The following is a 21,292-nucleotide window of genomic DNA, read 5'->3' as shown; positions in this document are numbered from 1 at the left end:
CCTGCTCATTAAAACACTTCAAATTTCTCTTACGAATAAAACGTGGATTTGTCTTTTGGAACCTTAGTATTTCTAACAGCAACAACAGCACAATGGTCACTTAAATCATTACAAAAACACCAACCGCAGAATATTTATGTGGAACATTTGTCAATATCAAATCAATCAGGGTAGATTTATCAGGGCATTTAAGATTTGGGCGAGTGGGTGAATTAATCAACTGGGTAAGATTCATAGAATTACAAAACATTTTTAAATCATCAGACACCGGCTTTAACCAACACCAGTTGAGATCACCAATCAAGATCATTTCACTGTAAAGAAGTTTAGACATAAGGTGCGTCAAAGAAGAAAATGCATCACCAAGAGCAGAGGGGGGTCTATAACAGCCAATCACAGTTATAGAGAGGCCCTTTGAAACCTCAATATTCAAAGCAAGAAATTCCAACTGTTTACAAATAGTTTCAGACTTTGCCACACTTACATGGAATTTAGATTTTACATATATAGCCACACCCCCCCACCTTTCTTAACCCGATCTGCACGATAAACATTGTAACCACTTATACAAATATCCTTATCAAAAATAGACTTGCTGAGCCAGGTTTCCGAAAACACAATTACATCAGCATCAGTTGATTTAGCCCAAATCCTAACCCCATCAATTTTTGACAACAGGCTGCGTACATTTAAATGAAAAATACCAAAACCAGATCTTGATTTAAAATCAGAGGGGGTTTGGAGACATTGCATATCAGGGCCAGGGTTAGGTTGCACATTACCTGATATCAACAACAGAAGAATAACTAGGCACCTCTGTTTAATAACCTTGCACGGCTTCTCTTTTTTAAGAGACCTACTGCAAGCGAATTCTACAAGTGAGTTTCCAGACAATACAAAACAGTCATTTAAAACCATTAGACTTTGGTAGTGACACAAATTCGTACTGTTCACATCATGCCACAAATGCATCGGCACTTGGACGAGTGGACCGAGTGAAAAAGAGCGAGTTCCTGCAGACAAAATGTCTAATGGACGCGAGAGTACATTGTCAGATGTACTCACCCTGCGACAATGTTCGTTTTTCTCCAGAGTTCAATAAAGTCAGTGCACAAAGCAATACCACGTAAATTGTCATTTTCTCTGACCAAAAAACAAGAGGCCAACGAAGGTAAGTGGAGAGAGGGACAGCGTGTATGTGAGTCAATGTGAGTGTTTGCGCGTGTGAGTAGATTGGGTGTTGAGGGCGATAGAGAGAACGGGTTGAGCTGCCACTGACAGCCAGGCGAAGAGCAAGGAGCAGCTCGGACAAGACACTCCGCGGACTAACGAGGAACTCAGGCCAGCCAGAGATAGGGTTACTTTGGTAAACTTCAAGTAATGAAGTTCCGAGTTGAGGAGGACCCGTGATCTTTACACCAGCAAAAATAAAATAGTTTGCACTACGCAACAACGAAGTTACGCAACCATAAATAAATAGATTATTAGTAGGTTAAAATGTACTAGTCACAAACAAACGACTTGACAAACGACTTGACATGCTGCCATCTTGGATTTTTGCTGATTATCAATATCATTATAGCTATTATAGTTATAGCTACAGCAGCATCATAAAGCAGTTATAGCTACAGCAGCATCAACATAAAGCAGTTATAGCTACAGCAGCATCATAAAGCAGTTATAGCTACAGCAGCATCAACATAAAGCAGTTATAGCTACAGCAGCATCAACATAAAGCAGTTATAGCTACAGCAGCATCACATAAATCAGTTATAGCTACAGCATCAACATAAAGCAGTTATAGCTACAGCAGCATCAACATAAAGCAGTTATAGCTACAGCAGCATCAACATAAAGCAGTTATAGCTACAGCAGCATCAACATAAAGCAGTTATAGCTACAGCAGCATCAACATAAAGCAGTTATAGCTACAGCAGCATCAACATAAATCAGTTATAGCTACAGGAGCATCACATAAAGCAGTTATAGCTACAGCAGCATCAACATAAAGCAGTTATAGCTACAGGAGCATCAACATAAATCAGTTATAGCTATGGCAGCATCAACATAAATCAGTTATAGCTACAGCAGCATCACATAAAGCAGTTATAGCTACAGCAGCATCAACATAAAGCAGTTATAGCTACAGCAGCATCAACATAAATCAGTTATAGCTACAGCAGCATCACATAAAGCAGTTATAGCTACAGCAGCATCAACATAAAGCAGTTATAGCTACAGGAGCATCAACATAAATCAGTTATAGCTACGGCAGCATCAACATAAATCAGTTAAAACTTCAGCATCAACATAAAGCAGTTATAGCTACAGCAGCATCAACATAAAGCAGTTATAGCTACAGCAGCATCAACATAAAGCAGTTATAGCTACAGCAGCATCACATAAAGCAGTTATAGCTACAGCAGCATCACATAAAGCAGTTAAAGCTTCAGCATCATCATAAAGCAGTTATAGCTACAGCATCATCATAAAGCAGTTATAGCTACATCAGCATCATAAAGCAGTTATAGCTACATCAGCATCATAGAGCAGTTATAGCTACAGCAGCATCATAAAGCAGTTATAGCTACATCAGCATCATAGAGCAGTTATAGCTACAGCAGCATCATAGAGCAGTTATAGCTACGGCAGCATCAACATAAAGCAGTTATAGATACGGCAGCATCAACATAAAGCAGTTAAAGCTTCAGCATAATCATAAAGCAGTTATAGCTACAGCATCATCATAAAGCAGTTATAGCTACATCAGCATCATAAAGCAGTTATAGCTACAGCAGCATCAACATAAAGCAGTTATAGCTACAGCAGCATCAACATAAAGCAGTTATAGCTACAGCAGCATCAACATAAAGCAGTTATAGCTAAAGCAGCATCAACAAAAAGCAGTTATAGCTACAGCAGCATCATAAAGCAGTTATAGCTACAGCAGCATCAACATAAAGCAGTTATAGCTACAGCAGCATCAACATAAAGCAGTTATAGCTACAGCAGCATCAACATAAAGCAGTTATAGCTAAAGCAGCATCAACAAAAAGCAGTTATAGCTACAGCAGCATCATAAAGCAGTTATAGCTACAGCAGCATCAACATAAAGCAGTTATAGCTACAGCAGCATCACATAAAGCAGTTATAGCTACAGCAGCATCAACATAAAGCAGTTATAGCTACAGGAGCATCAACATAAATCAGTTATAGCTACGGCAGCATCAACATAAATCAGTTAAAACTTCAGCATCAACATAAAGCAGTTATAGCTACAGCAGCATCAACATAAAGCAGTTATAGCTACAGCAGCATCAACATAAAGCAGTTATAGCTACAGCAGCATCACATAAAGCAGTTATAGCTACAGCATCAACATAAATCAGTTAAAGCTTCAGCATCATCATAAAGCAGTTATAGCTACAGCATCATCATAAAGCAGTTATAGCTACATCAGCATCATAAAGCAGTTATAGCTACATCAGCATCATAGAGCAGTTATAGCTACAGCAGCATCATAGAGCAGTTATAGCTACAGCAGCATCAACATAAAGCAGTTATAGCTACAGCAGCATCAACATAAAGCAGTTATAGCTAAAGCAGCATCAACATAAAGCAGTTATAGCTACAGCAGCATCAACATAAAGCAGTTATAGCTAAAGCAGCATCATCATAAAGCAGTTATAGCTACAGCAGCATCACATAAAGCAGTTATAGCTACAGCAGCATCAACATAAAGCAGTTATAGCTACAGTAGCATCATAAAGCAGTTATATTCCCTGGTTTTCCAGAAATCCCGGTTGGAGGACTCCGGAATTCCTGCTTATTCCCTCATGATTCCGGGAATCTTCCAACTAGGATTTCTGAAAAACCTTTGGGAGTTTTGATACTGTGTGTCTAATCTGTGTACTTACGAGCTTCAAACTCGCTGAGGAGTAACAGCCTCTCTGACTGTGTCCGCTCTGTTGTTACTTTCTGGAGAAGAGAGACAAAGCAGAACACATTTAGGGGGAATAGATCCACACACATCCCCACCCACACACACACACACACACATCCCCACCCACACACACACACACATCCCCCACCCACACACACATCCCCACCCACACATACATCCCCACCCACACACACACATCCCCACCCACACACACACACACCCACACACACACCACCCACATCCCCACCCACACACACATCCCCACCCACACACACATCCCCACCCACACACACACACACATACACATCCCCCACCCACACACACCCACCCACACCCACCTGTTTCATGATGATTCTGGCCACCAATCTGACGGTCTCTGATGGACACCAGTTCTCCCCATAGGAACACATGGCTGTACACTCCAACTTGTGCATGGGCCAGTCTCCCTTCTAGGGGTACACAGGTAGGTGTGTGTAAAGAGAGAGACAGAATATATTAGAGACATGCTTTACTCAAGGACACAAGTCCACAGGCAAGCCATCTGTTGCGTCGCCCCCCCTTGCCTTGGCAAACAAACTACTATCTGTTCTAAAACATTTTCTGACAGAGAGCCAGAGGCTTTATAGATTGTCATGGCAACCACAATAACTATTTCCTGTCTGATTCACATCTTCCTAAATGCTGTACTAATAATAATGGTAATTTAGCAGAAGCTTTTATCCAGACAGAGCGACTTACAGAATTGATGTTGACATCTTTAGTATATATGGCCTATTCTGGAATCAAATCCACAACCCTGGTGTTGTCATCAGTACCATACCCTACACCTGTTCCTGGAGAGCCACCATCCTGTAGGTTTACACCAGGGCTCTCCAACCCTGTTCCTGGAGAGCTACCCTCCTGTAGGTTTACACCAGGGCTCTCCAACCCTGTTCCTGGAGAGCTACCATCCTGTAGGTTTACACCAGGGCTCTCCAACCCTGTTCCTGGAGAGCTACCCTCCTGTAGGTTTACACCAGGGCTCTCCAACCCTGTTCCTGGAGAGCTACCATCCTGTAGGTTTACACCAGGGCTCTCCAACCCTGTTCCTGGAGAGCTGCCCTCCTGTAGGTTTACACTCTAACCCCAGATGTAACTAACCTGGTTCATCTTATCAACCAGTTTATTATTAGGATCAGCTGCGCTTGATTGGAGTTGGAGTGAAAACCTACAGGAGGGTAGCTCTCCAGGAACAGGGTTGGAGAGCGCTGGGCCAGGTTTCCCAAAAGCATCTTAAGGCTAAGTTCATCGTTAAAACCTTTGTAGGAGCATCGTTCCAAATCTCCAAGCTGTTTCCCAAAACAATCGTTAACGTTGCACTTGAAAAACGCTCGTAATCTAACGCCTGCCCCAGACCACCCGTAGAACAGCTAAGTGCGTCTTTCAATGCTTTTTGCCCTCCGCATCACTTTATACTCAGATCTCTGCTAAACATGGATTAACCATGTGATTATTTCGGTCTCTCTGTGACCGCCGATAACTTCAGAACGAAGTTGACTACAAATACAAAGTTGCCAATGTCTTTGCCACAATTGATACAAACAAGTGACATATAAAAATAATATATGTTTCAAATGAAAACCAAGATTACTGCATTAAAATACATTGAACAAAAATATAAAACGCAACATGTAAAGTGTTGGTCCCATGTTTCATGAGCTGAAATAAAAGATCCCAGAGATGTTCCATATGCACAAAAAGCTTATTTCTCTCAAATGTTGTGCACAAATTTGTTTACGGCCCTTTTAGTGTGCATTTCTCCTTTGCCAAGATAATCTGTCCACCTGACAACTGTGGCATATCAAGAAGCTGATTAAACTGCATGGTCATTACACAGGTGCACCTTGTGCTGGGGACAATAAAAGGCCACTAAAATGTGCAGTTTTGTCAAACAACACAATGCTACAGATGTCTCAAGTTGATGGCAGGCATAATCTATGGACAACGAACACAATTGCATTTTATCGATGGCAATTTGAATGCACCAAAATACCGTGACGAGATCCTGAGGCCCATTTATTTATTTATTTTACGTCTCTGTGACCAACAGATGCATATCTGAACCAACTCCATACTAATGCCCATAATTTTGGGATGAGTTGTTCGACAAGCAGGTGTCCACATACTTTTGGTCATGTAGTGTATATTCGTATGGGGGCCAGATGTAAAAAAAAAAAAAAAAAAAAGGTTCCTTGCAGGGAACATGAAGCCAGACATTTTCCACATGCGATTAGTCTTGGGAAGAAAATAAGATAAGATATATAATAATAAATATATATAAGATATCTGTATAGAAAAGCATCACATTACCACCAATAAAGCACTTTTCTTCAAATTAAACATTGCTAAAAGTAATTAGGAATGAGGTGGAGGACGCTCAACCAAACGGGAGTCGGTTGTTGAAAAGGAAACGCTGCAATGCTCGCTCACCATTATTATTATTTTTTATTTTATTTTATTTATTTATTAATGGATCAGCTTAATATTGCAGATAGATTGTATCTTCTATCAATGTAATTGTCTGCATCACTTCCAATCCCCCATGTTTTTTTTATATTTTTTTATATATATATTCCCCTTTATTACTTTTCAACCCCACCATCCTTTCCCTACTTGGAGTAAATTAGTGAACAACAACGCCCAGGCCTCTACTTCCGGTCTATACTTACTATCTACACCTTATGGACAGAGTTAATTTTACAATAATTCTATATATATATATATATATATATATATATATATATATATATATATATTTATTTATTTATTTATTGATTTTTTTGCTCGTGAACTTCTTCTACTCTCAACCTCTCCGATCATTTTCATGATGTCCATCCGGTTTGCTTCTAAATGCCATATCTTTCTAACTGTGCTCTTTCCCAAAAGCTCCCAACATACAACCTATATACTTATTATGGACACAGTATGCTTACATTAGTAGCTATCTTTGTTATTATTTGTTGTTATTTGTTATTAGTCCCATCCTTCAACTCTATTCAATACCTCCCATCTATCTCTTAACACCATCCATATAGGATTTCTATTTGCCATATATATTTCAACGTACTGTGATGTTTTACAAAAGTTCTGAACCTTTCTATTCTCATTGCTTCTACAGATTGTGAATTAAAAATAAACATTTTTGCTAAAAGTATTATTATATTATTGATTGATTGACTATGACTTTTCAGATCACCCAGTAATGCTATCTGCAAGGTTAGTTCCAGGTAAATATTGCAATCCTTTAGCCATTCCTGGACCTGTGTCCAAAAAACAAAGCTACAAATGGACAGAACCAAAACAAATGATCTAATGATTCTATCTCTTCACAGCAAAATCTGCAGAGCTGGGAAGATTGTATCCCCCATATAAATAACATTCTATTGGTAGCAAGAATTTTATATAATAATTTAAATTGAAAGATTCTAATTTTTGAATCCGATGTCGTTTTATGTGTCAGTTCATAAACACTATGCCATGGGATCGGTATGTCAAAGATCTCTTCCCAACTATTTTGTAATCTATATGGGACGGCTGTCAATCCTTTGGTCCTTAAGTGAAACTGATATACTTTTTTTATTTATCACAGTTTTCCCTTAACCAATTATGTTCTTTAATGCAAGGCCGACAGACAAGTTCCTTACTTTCTCCCCCTTCAACTTTCCTCTTCCACTTTTATGTAAGGCTGCAATTATTTGGTTGTAATTTTGGGTAGAGCAGACATTTCCATATATTTTTGTTAGCTGCATGTGCGACATAACTCCACCAGTCCTACCGATGATATCATTTACGAAGATTATACCTTTTTTAAACATTCTGTCAAAAAATAAAGCTTTTTTTGTCAATTAGTATATTTGAATTTAACCACAATATTTGTTGCATTATTTGTTCTGTCATTTCTGGAGGATTAAATTGAAATTGCAACCAACTTTCTATGGCTTGTTTTAGAAATAGTGACATTTGGGAGATTATTTCCTTTTCAAATAACTGAAAGTGAGAGGTTGTAATCTGAATAAAGGGAAAAAGGCCTTTCTTGAACAGTGGGTGAGACAATCTTACTAATTTGCTTGAGAACCAGTTCGGATTTAAGTATAACTTTTGGATGACTGAAGATTTATGTGATAGGTCTAATGCTTTAATATTTAATAATTTCTGTCCTCCGAATTCATATTCATTATATAAATATGCTCTTTTAATTTTGTCTGGCTTGCCGTTCCAAATAAAATTGAATATTTTTCTCTCATATAATTTAAAAAACTGTTTGCTAGGCGTAGGCAAGACCATAAGCAAATAGGTAAACTGGGATAATACTAAAGAGTTAATCAGGGTGATTTTTCCACAAATTGACAGGTATTTTCCTTTCCATGGTAGTAAGATCTTATCTATTTTTGCTAACTTTCTATTAAAATTTATTGAAGTGAGATCATTTATTTCCTTTGGGATATGTATTCCAGTATATCCACATCACCATCAGACCATTTTATTGGTAAACTACATGGTAATGTAAAAATTGTATTTTTAGTGATCCAATACGTATTATAGTACATTTGTCATAATTTGGTTTTAATCCAGAGAGGTTAGAAAATGTATCTAGATCCTCTATGAGGCTGTGGAGGGATTCTAGTTGTGGATCTAAAAGAAAACATGAATCATCTGCGTACAATGACACCTTTGTTTTTAAGCCCTGTATTTCTAATCCTCTGATATTATTATTGGATCTGATTTTAATAGCTAACATCTCGATGGCCACAATAAATAGATATGCCGATAGTGGACAACCTTGTTTCACTCCTCTTGACAGTTTAAAACTTTCTGAGAAATAGCCATTATTTACTATTTTACACCTAGGGTTACTATACATGATTTTGACCCATTTTATAAGAGATTCTCCAAAATTGAAATGCTCCAGGCATTTATATATAAATCCCAGTCGAACTTTATCAAATGCCCTTTTCAAGTCTGCTATGAATAGCAGGCCTGGTTTCCCATATTTTCCATAGTGTTCTATTGTTTCCAATACTTGCCTTATATTATCTCCAATGTATCTTCCATGTAAAAAACCTGTCTGATTAGAATGAATAATATCCGACAATACCTTTTTAATTCTATGCGCTATACATTTTGCTAGGATTTTTGCATCACAACACTGAAGTGTGAGGGGCCTCCAATTTTGTAAATGGACTGGATCTTTATATTTTCCACATGTATCCTGTTTCAGTAATAATGAGATCAGACCTTCTTCTTGAGTGTCAGATAATCTACCATTTACATAGGAGTGGTTAAAACATGCTAATAACGGTCCTCTTAGTATATCAAAAAAGGTTTGGTATACCTCGATTGGTATGCCATCCAACCCGAGTTTTCCCGGACTTAAAGTCTTTAATTGCATCCAGAAGTTCCTCCTCTGTAATTTCACCTTCACATGAGTCTTTCTGTGTGGCTGTTAATTTGACATTATCAATAGAAAAAAAATCTCTACAATTAGCTTCAGTTAGAGGGAGATGGAGGCGTACTGAAAAGAAAACATATGCTTAAAGTACTTTGTTTCTTCCTTCAAAATATCATTAGGTGAATTATGGGTGACTCCGTCAATTGTAACCAGTTTCATTAAGTTCTTTTGGTAGCATTCCTATGTTGAAGATTAAAAAAGAATTTTGTGCATTTTTCTCATATTCCATCCAGTTTGCTTTATTTTTATAATATATTACACTTGATCTTTCTTGAATAAGTTTTTCCATTTCTTTTAGTTTTTCCTCTAATTTATTCCTGAGCCTCTATGTTACAGTTTTTATTGCCATCTATCTGTTCTGTTAGACTTTCTATTTCCTTTCTTAGTATAAACTCTTTTGACCTAAATTGCTTTTGTTTTCGAGATGAGTACTGAATTGCATGGCCTCTAAAGGCACATTTAAAGGTGTCCCATACAATAAGGGGATTCGCTGTACCTATGTTATGTTGGAAAAAGTCAGTTATAAATTCCTTTGTTCTAATTATAAATAAATTATCATCCAATAGGCTTTGATTAAATTTCCAATATCCTCGCCCACGTGGAAATTCAGTCAGAGAAATGTATATGCCTATTATATGATGGTCCGACCGCATTCTGTCCCCTATCAACACTTTTTTACTTTTGGTGCCAACGAGAATGAGATAAGAAAGAAGTCAAGACGACTAGCTTGATTCAGTCTCCGCCATGTATATCTCACTAGATCAGCATATTTAAGCCTCCATATATCTACTAGTTCTAATGTATCCATGACATTCACAATTTCCTTAAGAGCATGTGGGTGATTGTTTGTGGTGTGATTTCCTTTTCGGTCCATTGAGCTATTTAAAACAGTATTATAATCCCCCACCATAATAATATTGTCTTGAGTTGCTTGCAGGCTTGATAATTTATTATATATATTGTCAAAGAATTGTGGATCATCATTATTTGGTCCGTAAAGTTTAATGAGCCATATCTGTTTATGGTCCAATACCATATTTAAAATAATCCATCTACCTTGCGTATCTATTTGGACAATTTGCACATTCGGATCGAAATTACTATTAATTAATATCATCACCCCCTTTTGAATTTCTTTGCCCATGGGGAGAAGTATATTTCCCCCCCATTCTTTTTCCACGCTACTTCATCTCGAATTGTTGAATGAGTTTCCTGTATACAATAGATATTATATTCCTTCTCTTTGAGCCATGTAAATATTGTTCTTCTTTTGTTATTATCAGCTAAGCCATTACAATTATAACTGGCTATACTTATTTCACCATACACCATAATGAGATACAAGTTTCAAGTCTATTTATCATTATATATGTTTGTAAATTTACCAATAAAAATAGCGTAATGATTGAGTGTCCATATAGCTGTACCGTGATATTTGCATTGCTACGGAGTAACCCTTCAATTGTTCTCCACTAATTCCCCCGCTAAAGCCCCTCCCCATCCCAAGTTGAGCCGTCATCCCAGTGATCAGCATCCCACCCACGTCCCTCCGTATCCCTAAGGCCCCGAGAGGCCAGGACCCATCCATCAAAAACAGCACACAGTGCCACCCACAAAACAGAAGCAGATTAACCGCCAAAAGTATTTCCAATGCTTTCACCTCAATTTTTTTTAAATTATGCATATCCTATTTTCCATCATTATCAATTAATATGCGTAATAATGTCGGCAGTTCACGCATAGGATTCTTAACATATAACCCGGATTGCCATTGTATTACATTTAATTCATTGACAAGCAATTATTATCCTAGCAAATAATTCCCGCGGTCCATCCCATACCCCCCCAACATCCCCACCCCCCACAACAGATGCCAGACAAGCACACACGCACATACTCACATACTCCAACACACTCAACCCCCCTCCTCCACAATCCACCATAAAATCCGATACTCAACGGCTGTTATATCCCAGAGCCCAACTCGAGAAATAACTTGATCTACGAGTGCACATACAGTTAAAGCTGATTGAGAAAGCATGCAGATTGAGCAGAAATTGATAACAATGTGAGATTTGATTAATCTACTTAATCTATGTCAAGTCCTAGGTGATGGAGATCAGATCCACCCTCTTCACCTGAGACACAAACACTCTGATCCCCTGTTGTAACCATTTTCCCAAGCATCTCCATGCGGTCAGACCTTTGATTATTTTGTGCCACCTGGGCCACAATGATAAACCCCCTCTCTGATTGTCCGAGTGTGACCCCCTCCCCATGGGTTACTGCAGCCAGTGTTGCCAGCACTGCCACTACCTGGGTGGGCGTACCCCACCGGAATCCCCACCGGCTAGGTAAAAGGTCGTCAAGGTTCTCATTAGCAGCTTTGAGAATTTCCTTGTCTATTATGCTCTCCCATCAGGGGGCTCTGGCTTTGTAGGACCAACCCTGCCAGGCAGGCTCAGAATCTCGCTCACCATTATTTAGTTTAGTTTAAACAACTATTAAAAAGCTTCTTAAAATGCAAATTAGGTCGTTTTTTTAATAATCTGAAATCTAAATCATCTCATTAAACAACACAGAGATATATCAAATCAGGTAATACCAAATTCCAGTCTGAAGGAAGTGTGCTTTGAATTCATTTCCCTCAGTCAGTCATTAGGTTGTTTTTTTTTGTCACACTCCATTCTAAAGAGTCCTTCAGAGTATCAGAGAGGGAAACAGAGAGTCGTAGCTTGACACACTCCATTCTAAAGAGTCCTTCAGAGTATCAGAGAGGGAAACAGAAGGCAGGTGTTCCTGAGAGTCATGGCTTTCAGGAATGAGGACATAATATTTTGTAGCTTAAACTGTTCAAACGCAAAAGACAAATTCAGATGAAGAAAAAAAAAAATGAATCAACATGCCACATATGAGCTAGATCCGACTAGAAACCACAGTACTCGTCATTTTGGCACTGAACGTTGTATTACGGCAGCAATTATTTTGCAGATCTTTCATTAATGCTCAGAATTTATCAAAGGGCCAGTATAAATTAATAAACGGTTTTCTGTTAAAACGATAAAGAAAAAAAAATCATACAATTTCACGTCGATGAAGGATAATGGTCCTATTACATGTGTATAACTGCTAGGGCTGGGCATTGATGTTATATACATTTGCATTTTAGTCATTTAGCCGACACTCTTATCCCCCATGGGAAACGAACCCACAACCCTGGCGTTGCAAGCGCCATGCTCTACCAACTGAGCTACAGGGGACTACATATATCTACCACGACCCTTTACAGACATAGAACGCAGCTACAGTAACATGTCCATAGCGACAATTGGTAACTTTACAGGGCCAGGCAGAACGCCAGGGAGAGAGAGGGCCAGGCAGAACGCCAGGGAGAGAGAGGAGGGCCAGGCAGAACGCCAGGGAGAGAGAGGAGGGCCAGGCAGAACGCCAGGGAGAGAGAGGAGGGCCAGGCAGAACGCCAGGGAGAGAGAGGAGGGCCAGGCAGAACGCCAGGGAGAGAGAGGAGGGCCAGGCAGAACGCCAGGGAGAGAGGGAGGGCCAGGCGGAACGCCAGGGAGAGAGGGGAGGGGCGGAACGCCAGGGAGAGAGAGGAGGGCCAGGCGGAACGCCAGGGAGAGAGGGGGGCAGGCGGAACGCCAGGGAGAGAGGGGAGGGCCAGGCAGAACGCCAGGGAGAGAGGGGAGGGCCAGGCAGAACGCCAGGGAGAGAGGGGAGGGCCAGGCAGAACGCCAGGGAGAGAGGGGGGAGGCAAGGCGGAACGCCAGGGAGAGAGGGGGGCAGGCGGAACGCCAGGGAGAGAGGGGAGGGCCAGGCAGAACGCCAGGGAGAGAGAGGAGGGCCAGGCAGAACGCCAGGGAGAGAGAGGAGGGCCAGGCAGAATGCCAGGGAGAGAGGGGAGGGCCAGGCAGAACGCCAGAGAGAGAGGGGAGGGCCAGGCAGAACGCCAGGGAGAGAGGGGAGGGCCAGGCAGAACGCCAGGGAGAGAGGGGGAGGGCCAGGCAGAACGCCAGGGAGAGAGGGGAGGGGCGGAACGCCAGGGAGAGAGAGGAGGGCCAGGCGGAACGCCAGGGAGAGAGGGGGGCAGGCAGAACGCCAGGGAGAGAGGGGAGGGCCAGGCAGAACGCCAGGGAGAGAGGGGAGGGCCAGGCAGAACGCCAGGGAGAGAGGGGAGCAGACGGAACGCCAGGGAGAGAGGGGAGGGCAAGGCAGAACGCCAGGGAGAGAGGGGAGGGCCAGGCAGAACGCCAGGGAGAGAGAGGGAGGGCCAGGCGGAACGCCAGGGAGAGAGGGGAGGGGCGGAACGCCAGGGAGAGAGAGGAGGGCCAGGCGGAACGCCAGGGAGAGAGGGGGGCAGGCGGAACGCCAGGGAGAGAGGGGAGGGCCAGGCAGAACGCCAGGGAGAGAGGGGGGCAGGCGGAACGCCAGGGAGAGAGGGGGGCAGGCGGAACGCCAGGGAGAGAGGGGAGGGCAAGGCAGAACGCCAGGGAGAGAGGGGGGCAGGCGGAACGCTAGGGAGAGAGGGGAGGGCCAGGCAGAACGCCAGGGAGAGAGGGGGAGGGCCAGGCAGAACGCCAGAGAGAGAGGGGGAGGGCCAGGCAGAACGCCAGGGAGAGAGGGGAGGGCCAGGCAGAACGCCAGGGAGAGAGGGGAGGGCCAGGCAGAACGCCAGGGAGAGAGGGGAGGGGCGGAACGCCAGGGAGAGAGAGGAGGGCCAGGCGGAACGCCAGGGAGAGAGGGGGCAGGCGGAACGCCAGGGAGAGAGGGGGAGGCCAGGCAGAACGCCAGGGAGAGAGGGGGCAACGGGAACGCCAGGGAGAGAGGGGAGGGCAAGGCAGAACGCCAGGGAGAGAGGGGGAGGGCCAGGCAGAACGCCAGGGAGAGAGGGGGAGGGCCAGGCAGAACGCCAGGGAGAGAGGGGGAGGGCCAGGCAGAACGCCAGGGAGAGAGGGGAGGGCCAGGCAGAACGCCAGGGAGAGAGGGGGAGGGCCAGGCAGAACGCCAGGGAGAGAGGGGAGGGCCAGGCGGAACGCCAGGGAGAGAGGGGGAGGGCCAGGCGGAACGCCAGGGAGAGAGAGGAGGGCCAGGCAGAACGCCAGGGAGAGAGGGGGGCAGGCGGAACGCCAGGGAGAGAGGGGGAGGGCCAGGCGGAACGCCAGGGAGAGAGGGGAGGGGCGGAACGCCAGGGAGAGAGAGGAGGGCCAGGCGGAACGCCAGGGAGAGAGGGGGAGGGCCAGGCGGAACGCCAGGGAGAGAGAGGAGGGCCAGGCAGAACGCCAGGGAGAGAGGGGAGGGCCAGGCGGAACGCCAGGGAGAGAGGGGAGGCGGGAACGCCAGGGAGAGAGAGGAGGGCCAGGCAGAACGCCAGGGAGAGAGGGGAAGGGCCAGGCAGAACGCCAGGGAGAGGGAGGAGGGGCCAGGCAGAACGCCAGGGAGAGAGGGGCAGGCAGAACGCCAGGGAGAGAGGGGAGGGCCAGGCAGAACGCCAGGGAGAGAGGGGAGGGCCAGGCAGAACGCCAGGGAGAGAGGGGAGGGCCAGGCAGAACGCCAGGGAGAGAGGGGAGGGCCAGGCAGAACGCCAGGGAGAGAGGGGAGGGCCAGGCAGAACGCCAGGGAGAGAGGGGAGGACCAGGCGGAACGCCAGGAAGAGAGGGGGGCAGGCAGAAGAATGCTCATATGTTTTGGTAATCTGTATCTCGCAATGTCATGCCTCACAAATTCACCAAAGTAGCCTAAAGTTCACCTTATTTGAATTACACAACTTTTCCGGTGCTTTATAGCCTATCGACTAAAATAATAATATGTTTTGTGATAACTGCACTGTGATTTTAATTAAGTGGTTAGGGATTTTTGTTAACGTTAAGGATTCCAACTTCGTTTAAACATTTTAACGTTCACACCCCTAGTGTATCGGGAAACCGGGCCCATGCTCCCATGACGCACCATTCTCTCTGCATGCTATTTTGGGAAACGCATGGTAATTCTTTGTCCGTAAAAAAAAAAAAACTTGTAAGCCGAAGTTCCATCGCTATTGGGAAACAGGGCCCTGGTCTACACTGGGCTATTGGAAAACAGGGCCCTGGTCTACACTGAGCTATTGGGAAACAGGGCCCTGGTCTACACTGGGCTATTGGAAAACAGGGCCCTGGTCTACACTGGGCTATTGGAAAACAGGGCCCTGGTCTACACTGGGCTATTGGAAAACAGGGCCCTGGTCTACACTGGGCTATTGGAAAACAGGGCCCTGGTCTACACTGAGCTATCAACTTCATGTGTTTGATTTAACCAACCTGGACCAGATGGGTATTCCAGAAATCCATATTAGTGCGATCTGTCAAACCAGAATTTGAGAAAACTCCGGATTTTTGGATCCAGAAAGAGAGCTCGACGTATAGCCTGATCAGAAACCATAGCAACGAATGCTCTGAAGCGAACCTGCTACCTACTAGGTTAACTTGATCTTAGCGTGCATTACAAAGGGAATAAATGATTGGACCTCAAATTGATCCTTTAGATCATTCAGAAGATTTTATTTTGGAACGTTATTGTTTTTCCCCACACAATCAATCATATATCTGGCCAACTTACTCAACCCATACATAGCCAATGTAAACCAGGTGGTCTGGCTCTGTGCATGACTCAGAGACTCTACACTGTAACAGGGCATGTGTAATGGCATGTGTAATGTAATTATATGTGTAGTTCTAAACCTAATTGAAAGACTTCATATTGGCCATATGCCACACCCCCTTGTACCTTACTGCTTAATTATCCTATATACTTGGCAGAAATAAAATTTGTCTGCAATATAACACTGATATGTCGTTCCGTCCCCATGCAGGTCACTAAGATGGATTTCTCCTTAAGGACGGTGGTTATGCCTGCCTCCCCTTTCTGATGACCCCATACGACCTCAAGTTTCTTTGCAGCGCGACCACACCAGTTGAATGAATGACCTACATCTCCTTGGAAACCACACACACACACACACACACCTATCGACTTTCCCTATCCTACTCAGACAGAGCCAAATCATCCCAGAGGGGATCCTGTTTGCATTCGAGACTAACTGATTGAGTTCACAATCCATCCCGGCTGGGATCAGAGGAAGAATTCACTGCATTAGAAAAGCTCTAATAGACGTTACTTTCTTGGACTGAGAACAGAGAGAGGCAACACTGACATACAAGTAATTTACCCTACTACATTCTTAGTTTCCTCTGAAAGTGGAATTGTGTGTGTAAAGTGGTGGAAGTCATTGAGTATTGTAAAATCGCAGGTCTAATTTACAAAACCCATGATCAATACTGTCCCGGCACTGTCCACATCGGATGCTAATTGGTAGCCTAGTTCAGGTCTGTTCCTGGTTGGTGACGAAGTCCTCTCACACTTTATATTTTCATGAATGAGATCATGTCGTTCTCAGAAGTCCTGTGAATGTGTTGTTGTATTTCCCTGTGTTGAGTTCAAAGCCCATTCATATTGATCTAAGGAGCCTCTCACCTCAATAGCTGTGTTGTATCCCATTGTACCCGGTCTTTATATAATATCTTTTAACTACCTCATTTTCAACTTATTTAGTAAATAAAACAATGAATTCATTATTTGTGGCCTTGAAGTCATTTGGGAGTGACTGGGTTTTTGCAGCTCCAGCGCTAACGACTATTCAGAATGAGAATTAGTAATTGACTATTGATTAGACTATTGTTGATATAGTAGTGATTAAAATGGTACAACAGTTAATGATAACTACTGATAGTTAATTCAAGAGTTTCTCTATATTAACATAATTACACTGAACAAAAATATAAACGCAACATGTAAAGTGTTGGTCCCATGTTTCATGAGCTGAAATAAAAGATCCTAGAAATGTTCCATACGCACAAAAAGCTTATTTCTCTAAAGATGTTGCACAAATTTGTTTACATCCCTGTTATTAAGCATTTCTCCTTTGCCAAGATAATCCATCCACCTGACAGGCGTGGCATATCAAGAAGCTGATTAAACAACACCTTGTGCTGGGGACAATAAAAGGCCACTCTAAAATGTGCACTTTTGTCACACAACACAATGCCACAGATATCTCAAGTTGAGGGAGCGTGAAATTGGCATGCTGACTGCAGCAATGTCCACCAGAACTGTTGCCAGAGAATTCAATGTTAATTTCTCTACCATAAGCCGCCTCCAACGTTGTTTTAGAGAATTTGGCAGTACGTCCAACCGGCCTCACAACCGCAGACCACGTGTAACTATGCCAGCCCAGGACCTCCACATCCTGCTTCTTCACCTGCGGGATCGTCAGAGACCAGCCACCGGACAGTTGATGAAACTGTGGGTTTGCACAACTGAATAATTTCTGCACAAGCTCATCTGCATGCTCGTCAACCTCACCAGGGTCTTGACCTAACTGCAGTTCGGTGTCGTAACCGACTTCACTGGCATGCTGGAAAAGTGTGCTCTTCATGGATGAATCCCAGAATCAACTGTCCCGGGCAGATAGCGTTTATGGCATTGTGTGGGAGAGCGGTTTGCTGATGTCAACGTTGTGAACAGAGTGCCCCATTGTGGCGGTGGGGTTATTGCACGGGCAGACATAAGTTACGGACAACGAACACAATTGCATTTTATCTACAGCAGTTTGAATGCACAGAGATACCGTGGCAAGATCCTGAGGCCCATTGTCGTGCCATTCATCCGCCGCCATCACCTCATGTTGCTTCAGCATAATGCACTGCCCCATGTCGCTAGGATCTGTACACAATTCCTGGAAGCGGAACATTTCCTAGTTCTTCCATGGCCTGCATTCACCAGACGTTACCCATTGAGTATGTTTGGGATGATCTGGATCGACGTCTACAACAGCGTGTTCCAGTTCCCGCCAATATCCAGCAACTTCACACAGCCAATGAAGAGGAGTGGGACATTCCACAATCAACAGCTTGATCAACTCTATGCAAAGAAGATATGTCACGCTGCATGAGGCAAATGGTGGTCACACCAGATATAGACTGGTTTTCTGATCCAGGCCACTACCTTTTTTTAAAAAGGTATCTGTGACCAACAGATGCATATCTGTATTCCCAGTCATGTGAAATCCATAGATTAGGGCCTAATTTATTTATTTCAATTGACTGATTTCCTTATATGAACTGTAACTCAGTAAAATCTTTGAAATTGTTGCATGTTGCGTTTATATTTTTGTTCAGTGTACCTGCGGCACTCCAGGAACTGGGTTGCCTAGCCCTGTAATACAGGGTTGTTGAACACAGCCATGGGCCATTACGTTTCAGAGGAAGGCCCAGCGCTGTTGAACACAGCTCTGTTTCAGAGGAAGGCCCAGCGCTGTTGAACGCAGCTCTGTTTCAGAGGAAGGCCCAGCGCTGTTGAACGCAGCTCTGTTTCAGAGGAAGGCCCAGCGCTGTTGAACGCAGCTCTGTTTCAGAGGAAGGCCCAGCGCTGTTGAACGCAGCTCTGTTTCAGAGGAAGGCCCAGCGCTGTTGAACGCAGCTCTGTTTCAGAGGAAGGCCCAGCGCTGTTGAACGCAGCTCTGTTTCAGAGGAAGGCCCAGTGCTGTTGAACGCAGCCTAGTAGTTGTGGTAGGACTGGTGGTGTGAACTTTCCTTAGGGGGCTCCATTTCTTTGGAACACACACACACACAGGGGTGAACACTTTTTAATTTATAAACGTTGTGTACGTACAAAATATACCCCGAAACATGCGTGCGCCAGTTCACACGCAAAAGTTGGCATTTATCAAAACTGAAATTGACGTGAGAACATGCTTAGCTCTCTCCCGCAATCTTTAGACCAGTTCAGACCAGTTTAGTACGCAGTTTCTAATAGTTGAAGTATTGCATTGTAAGCAGGCAGTAGCCTAGTGTTTTGTGAAAATGGGAGATATGATGACATGCTTATTCATTACAACAAAACATTTCTAAATATTATGACAAGTTGCAATCATTAGTGAGTAGAGCGAAGATCCATTTTCTTGCATCTTGCACTCTAAAATAGTTAGAAATAGGCCTGGGGCACCGGCTAGTCGAGGTAATTGAGGTAATATGTACGTGTAGGTAGAGTTAAAGTGACTATGCATAGTTAATAAACAGAGTGGCATTAGCGTAAAAGATGGGGTGGTTGGGTGGGGGGGGACAATGCAAATAGTCCAGGTAGCCATTTGGTTAGCTGTTCAGGAGTCTTATGGCTTGGGAGTAGAAGCTGTTAAGAAGCCTTTTGAACCTAGGCTTGGCGCTCAGGTACCGCTTGCCGTGCGGTAGCAGAGAGAACAGTCTATGACTAAATCTTATCAGTCTCCTGAGGGGGAATAGGCTTTGTCGTGCCCTCTTCACAACTGTCTTGGTGTGTTTGAACCATGTTATGGAACTTGAAGCTCTCAACATGCTCCACTACAGCCCCGTCGATGAGAATGGGGGCGTGCTCAGTCCTCCTTTTCCTGTAGTCCACAATCATCTCCTTTGTCTTGATCACTTTGAGGGAGAGGTTGTTATCCTGGCACCACACGGCCAGGTCTCTGACCTCCTCACTATAGGCTGTCTCGTTGTCGGTGATTAGGCCTACCACTTGTGTCGTCGGCAAACTTAATGATGGTGTTGGAGTCGTGCCTGGTCATGGGTGAACAGGGAGTTCAGGAGGGGACTGAGCACGCACCCCTGTGGAGCCCCCGTGTTGAGGATCAGCGTGGCAGATGTGTTGTTACCTACCCTTACCACCTGGGGGCGGCCCGTCAGGAAGTCCAGGATCCAGTTGCAGAGGGAGGTGTTTAGTCCCAGGATCCTTAGCTTAGTGATGAGCTTTGAGGGCACTATGGTGTTGAACGCTGAGCTGTAGTCAATGAAAAGAATTCATACGTAGGTGTTCCTTTTGTCTAGGTGTGAAAGGGCAGTGTGGAGTGCAATAGAGATTCCATCATCTGTGGATCTGTTGGGGCGGTATGCAAATTGGAGTGGGTCTAGGGTTTCTGGGATAATGGTGTTGATGTGAGCCATGACCAGCCTTTCAAAGCACTTCATGGCTACAGACGTGAGTGCTACGGGTCTGTAGTCATTTAGGCAGGTTACCTTAGTGTTCTTGGGCACAGAGCTAAATCAAACAGTCGTCCGGAACAGCTGGGGCTCTCAAGCATGCTTCAGTGTTGCTTGCCTCAAAGCGAGCATAGAAGTAATTTAGCTCGTTTGGTAGGCTCACGTCACTGGGCAGCTCGAGGCTGTGCTTCCCTTTGTAGTCTGTAATAGTTTGCAAGCCCTGCCACAACCGATAAGCGTCGGAGCACGATTCAATCTTAGTCCTGTATTGACCCTTTGCCTGTTTGATGGTTCATCAGAGGGCATAGATGGATTTCTTATAAGCGTCCGGGTTAGAGTCCCACGGAAGCTCTACCCTTTAACTCAGTGCGGATGTTTCCTGTAATCCATGGCTTCTGGTTGGGGTATGTACGTACGGTCACTGTGGGGACGACGTCATCGATACACTTATTGATGAAGCCAGTGACTGATGTGGTGTACTCCTCAATGCCATCGGAAGAATCCCGGAACATATTCCAGTCTGTGCTAGCAAAACAGTCATGTAGCTTAGCATCTGCTTCATCTAACCACTTCTTTATTGACCGAGTCACTGGTGCTTCCTGCTTTAGTTTTTGCTTGTAAGCAGCAATCAGGATAGAATTATGGTCAGATTTGCCAAATGGAGGGCGAGGGAGAGCTTTGTACACGGCTCTGTGTGTGGAGTAAAGGTGGTCCAGAGTTATTTTTTTTCTCTGGTTGCACATTTAACATGCTGGTCAAATGGATGTAAGTTTCCCTGCATTAAAGTCCCCGGCCACTAGGAGC

The 21,292-nt window shown here is 43.9% G+C and overlaps 1 protein-coding gene across 1 annotated transcript in view; it reads right to left on the bottom strand.

Annotated features, from left to right (window-relative positions):
* The window catches only part of LOC121544574 (N-lysine methyltransferase SMYD2-A), a 68,709-nt gene that overhangs the window by 36,079 nt on the left and 11,338 nt on the right, over positions 1-21,292 (bottom strand). The window contains exons 3-4 of the mRNA XM_041854531.2: positions 4,282-4,392; positions 3,918-3,978 (exon numbers count right to left, since the gene is read on the bottom strand). Of these exons, the coding sequence (XP_041710465.1) occupies positions 3,918-3,978; positions 4,282-4,392 (172 nt within the window). The remainder of the gene's footprint in view (positions 1-3,917; positions 3,979-4,281; positions 4,393-21,292) is intronic.

The sequence above is a fragment of the Coregonus clupeaformis genome, unplaced genomic scaffold, assembly GCF_020615455.1.
Source record: "Coregonus clupeaformis isolate EN_2021a unplaced genomic scaffold, ASM2061545v1 scaf0032, whole genome shotgun sequence".
In the NCBI taxonomy this organism is placed as follows: Eukaryota; Metazoa; Chordata; class Actinopteri; order Salmoniformes; family Salmonidae; genus Coregonus; species Coregonus clupeaformis.
The sequence above is the reverse complement of the archived record's forward strand: the minus strand, read 5'-3'. Positions and strand labels throughout refer to the sequence as shown.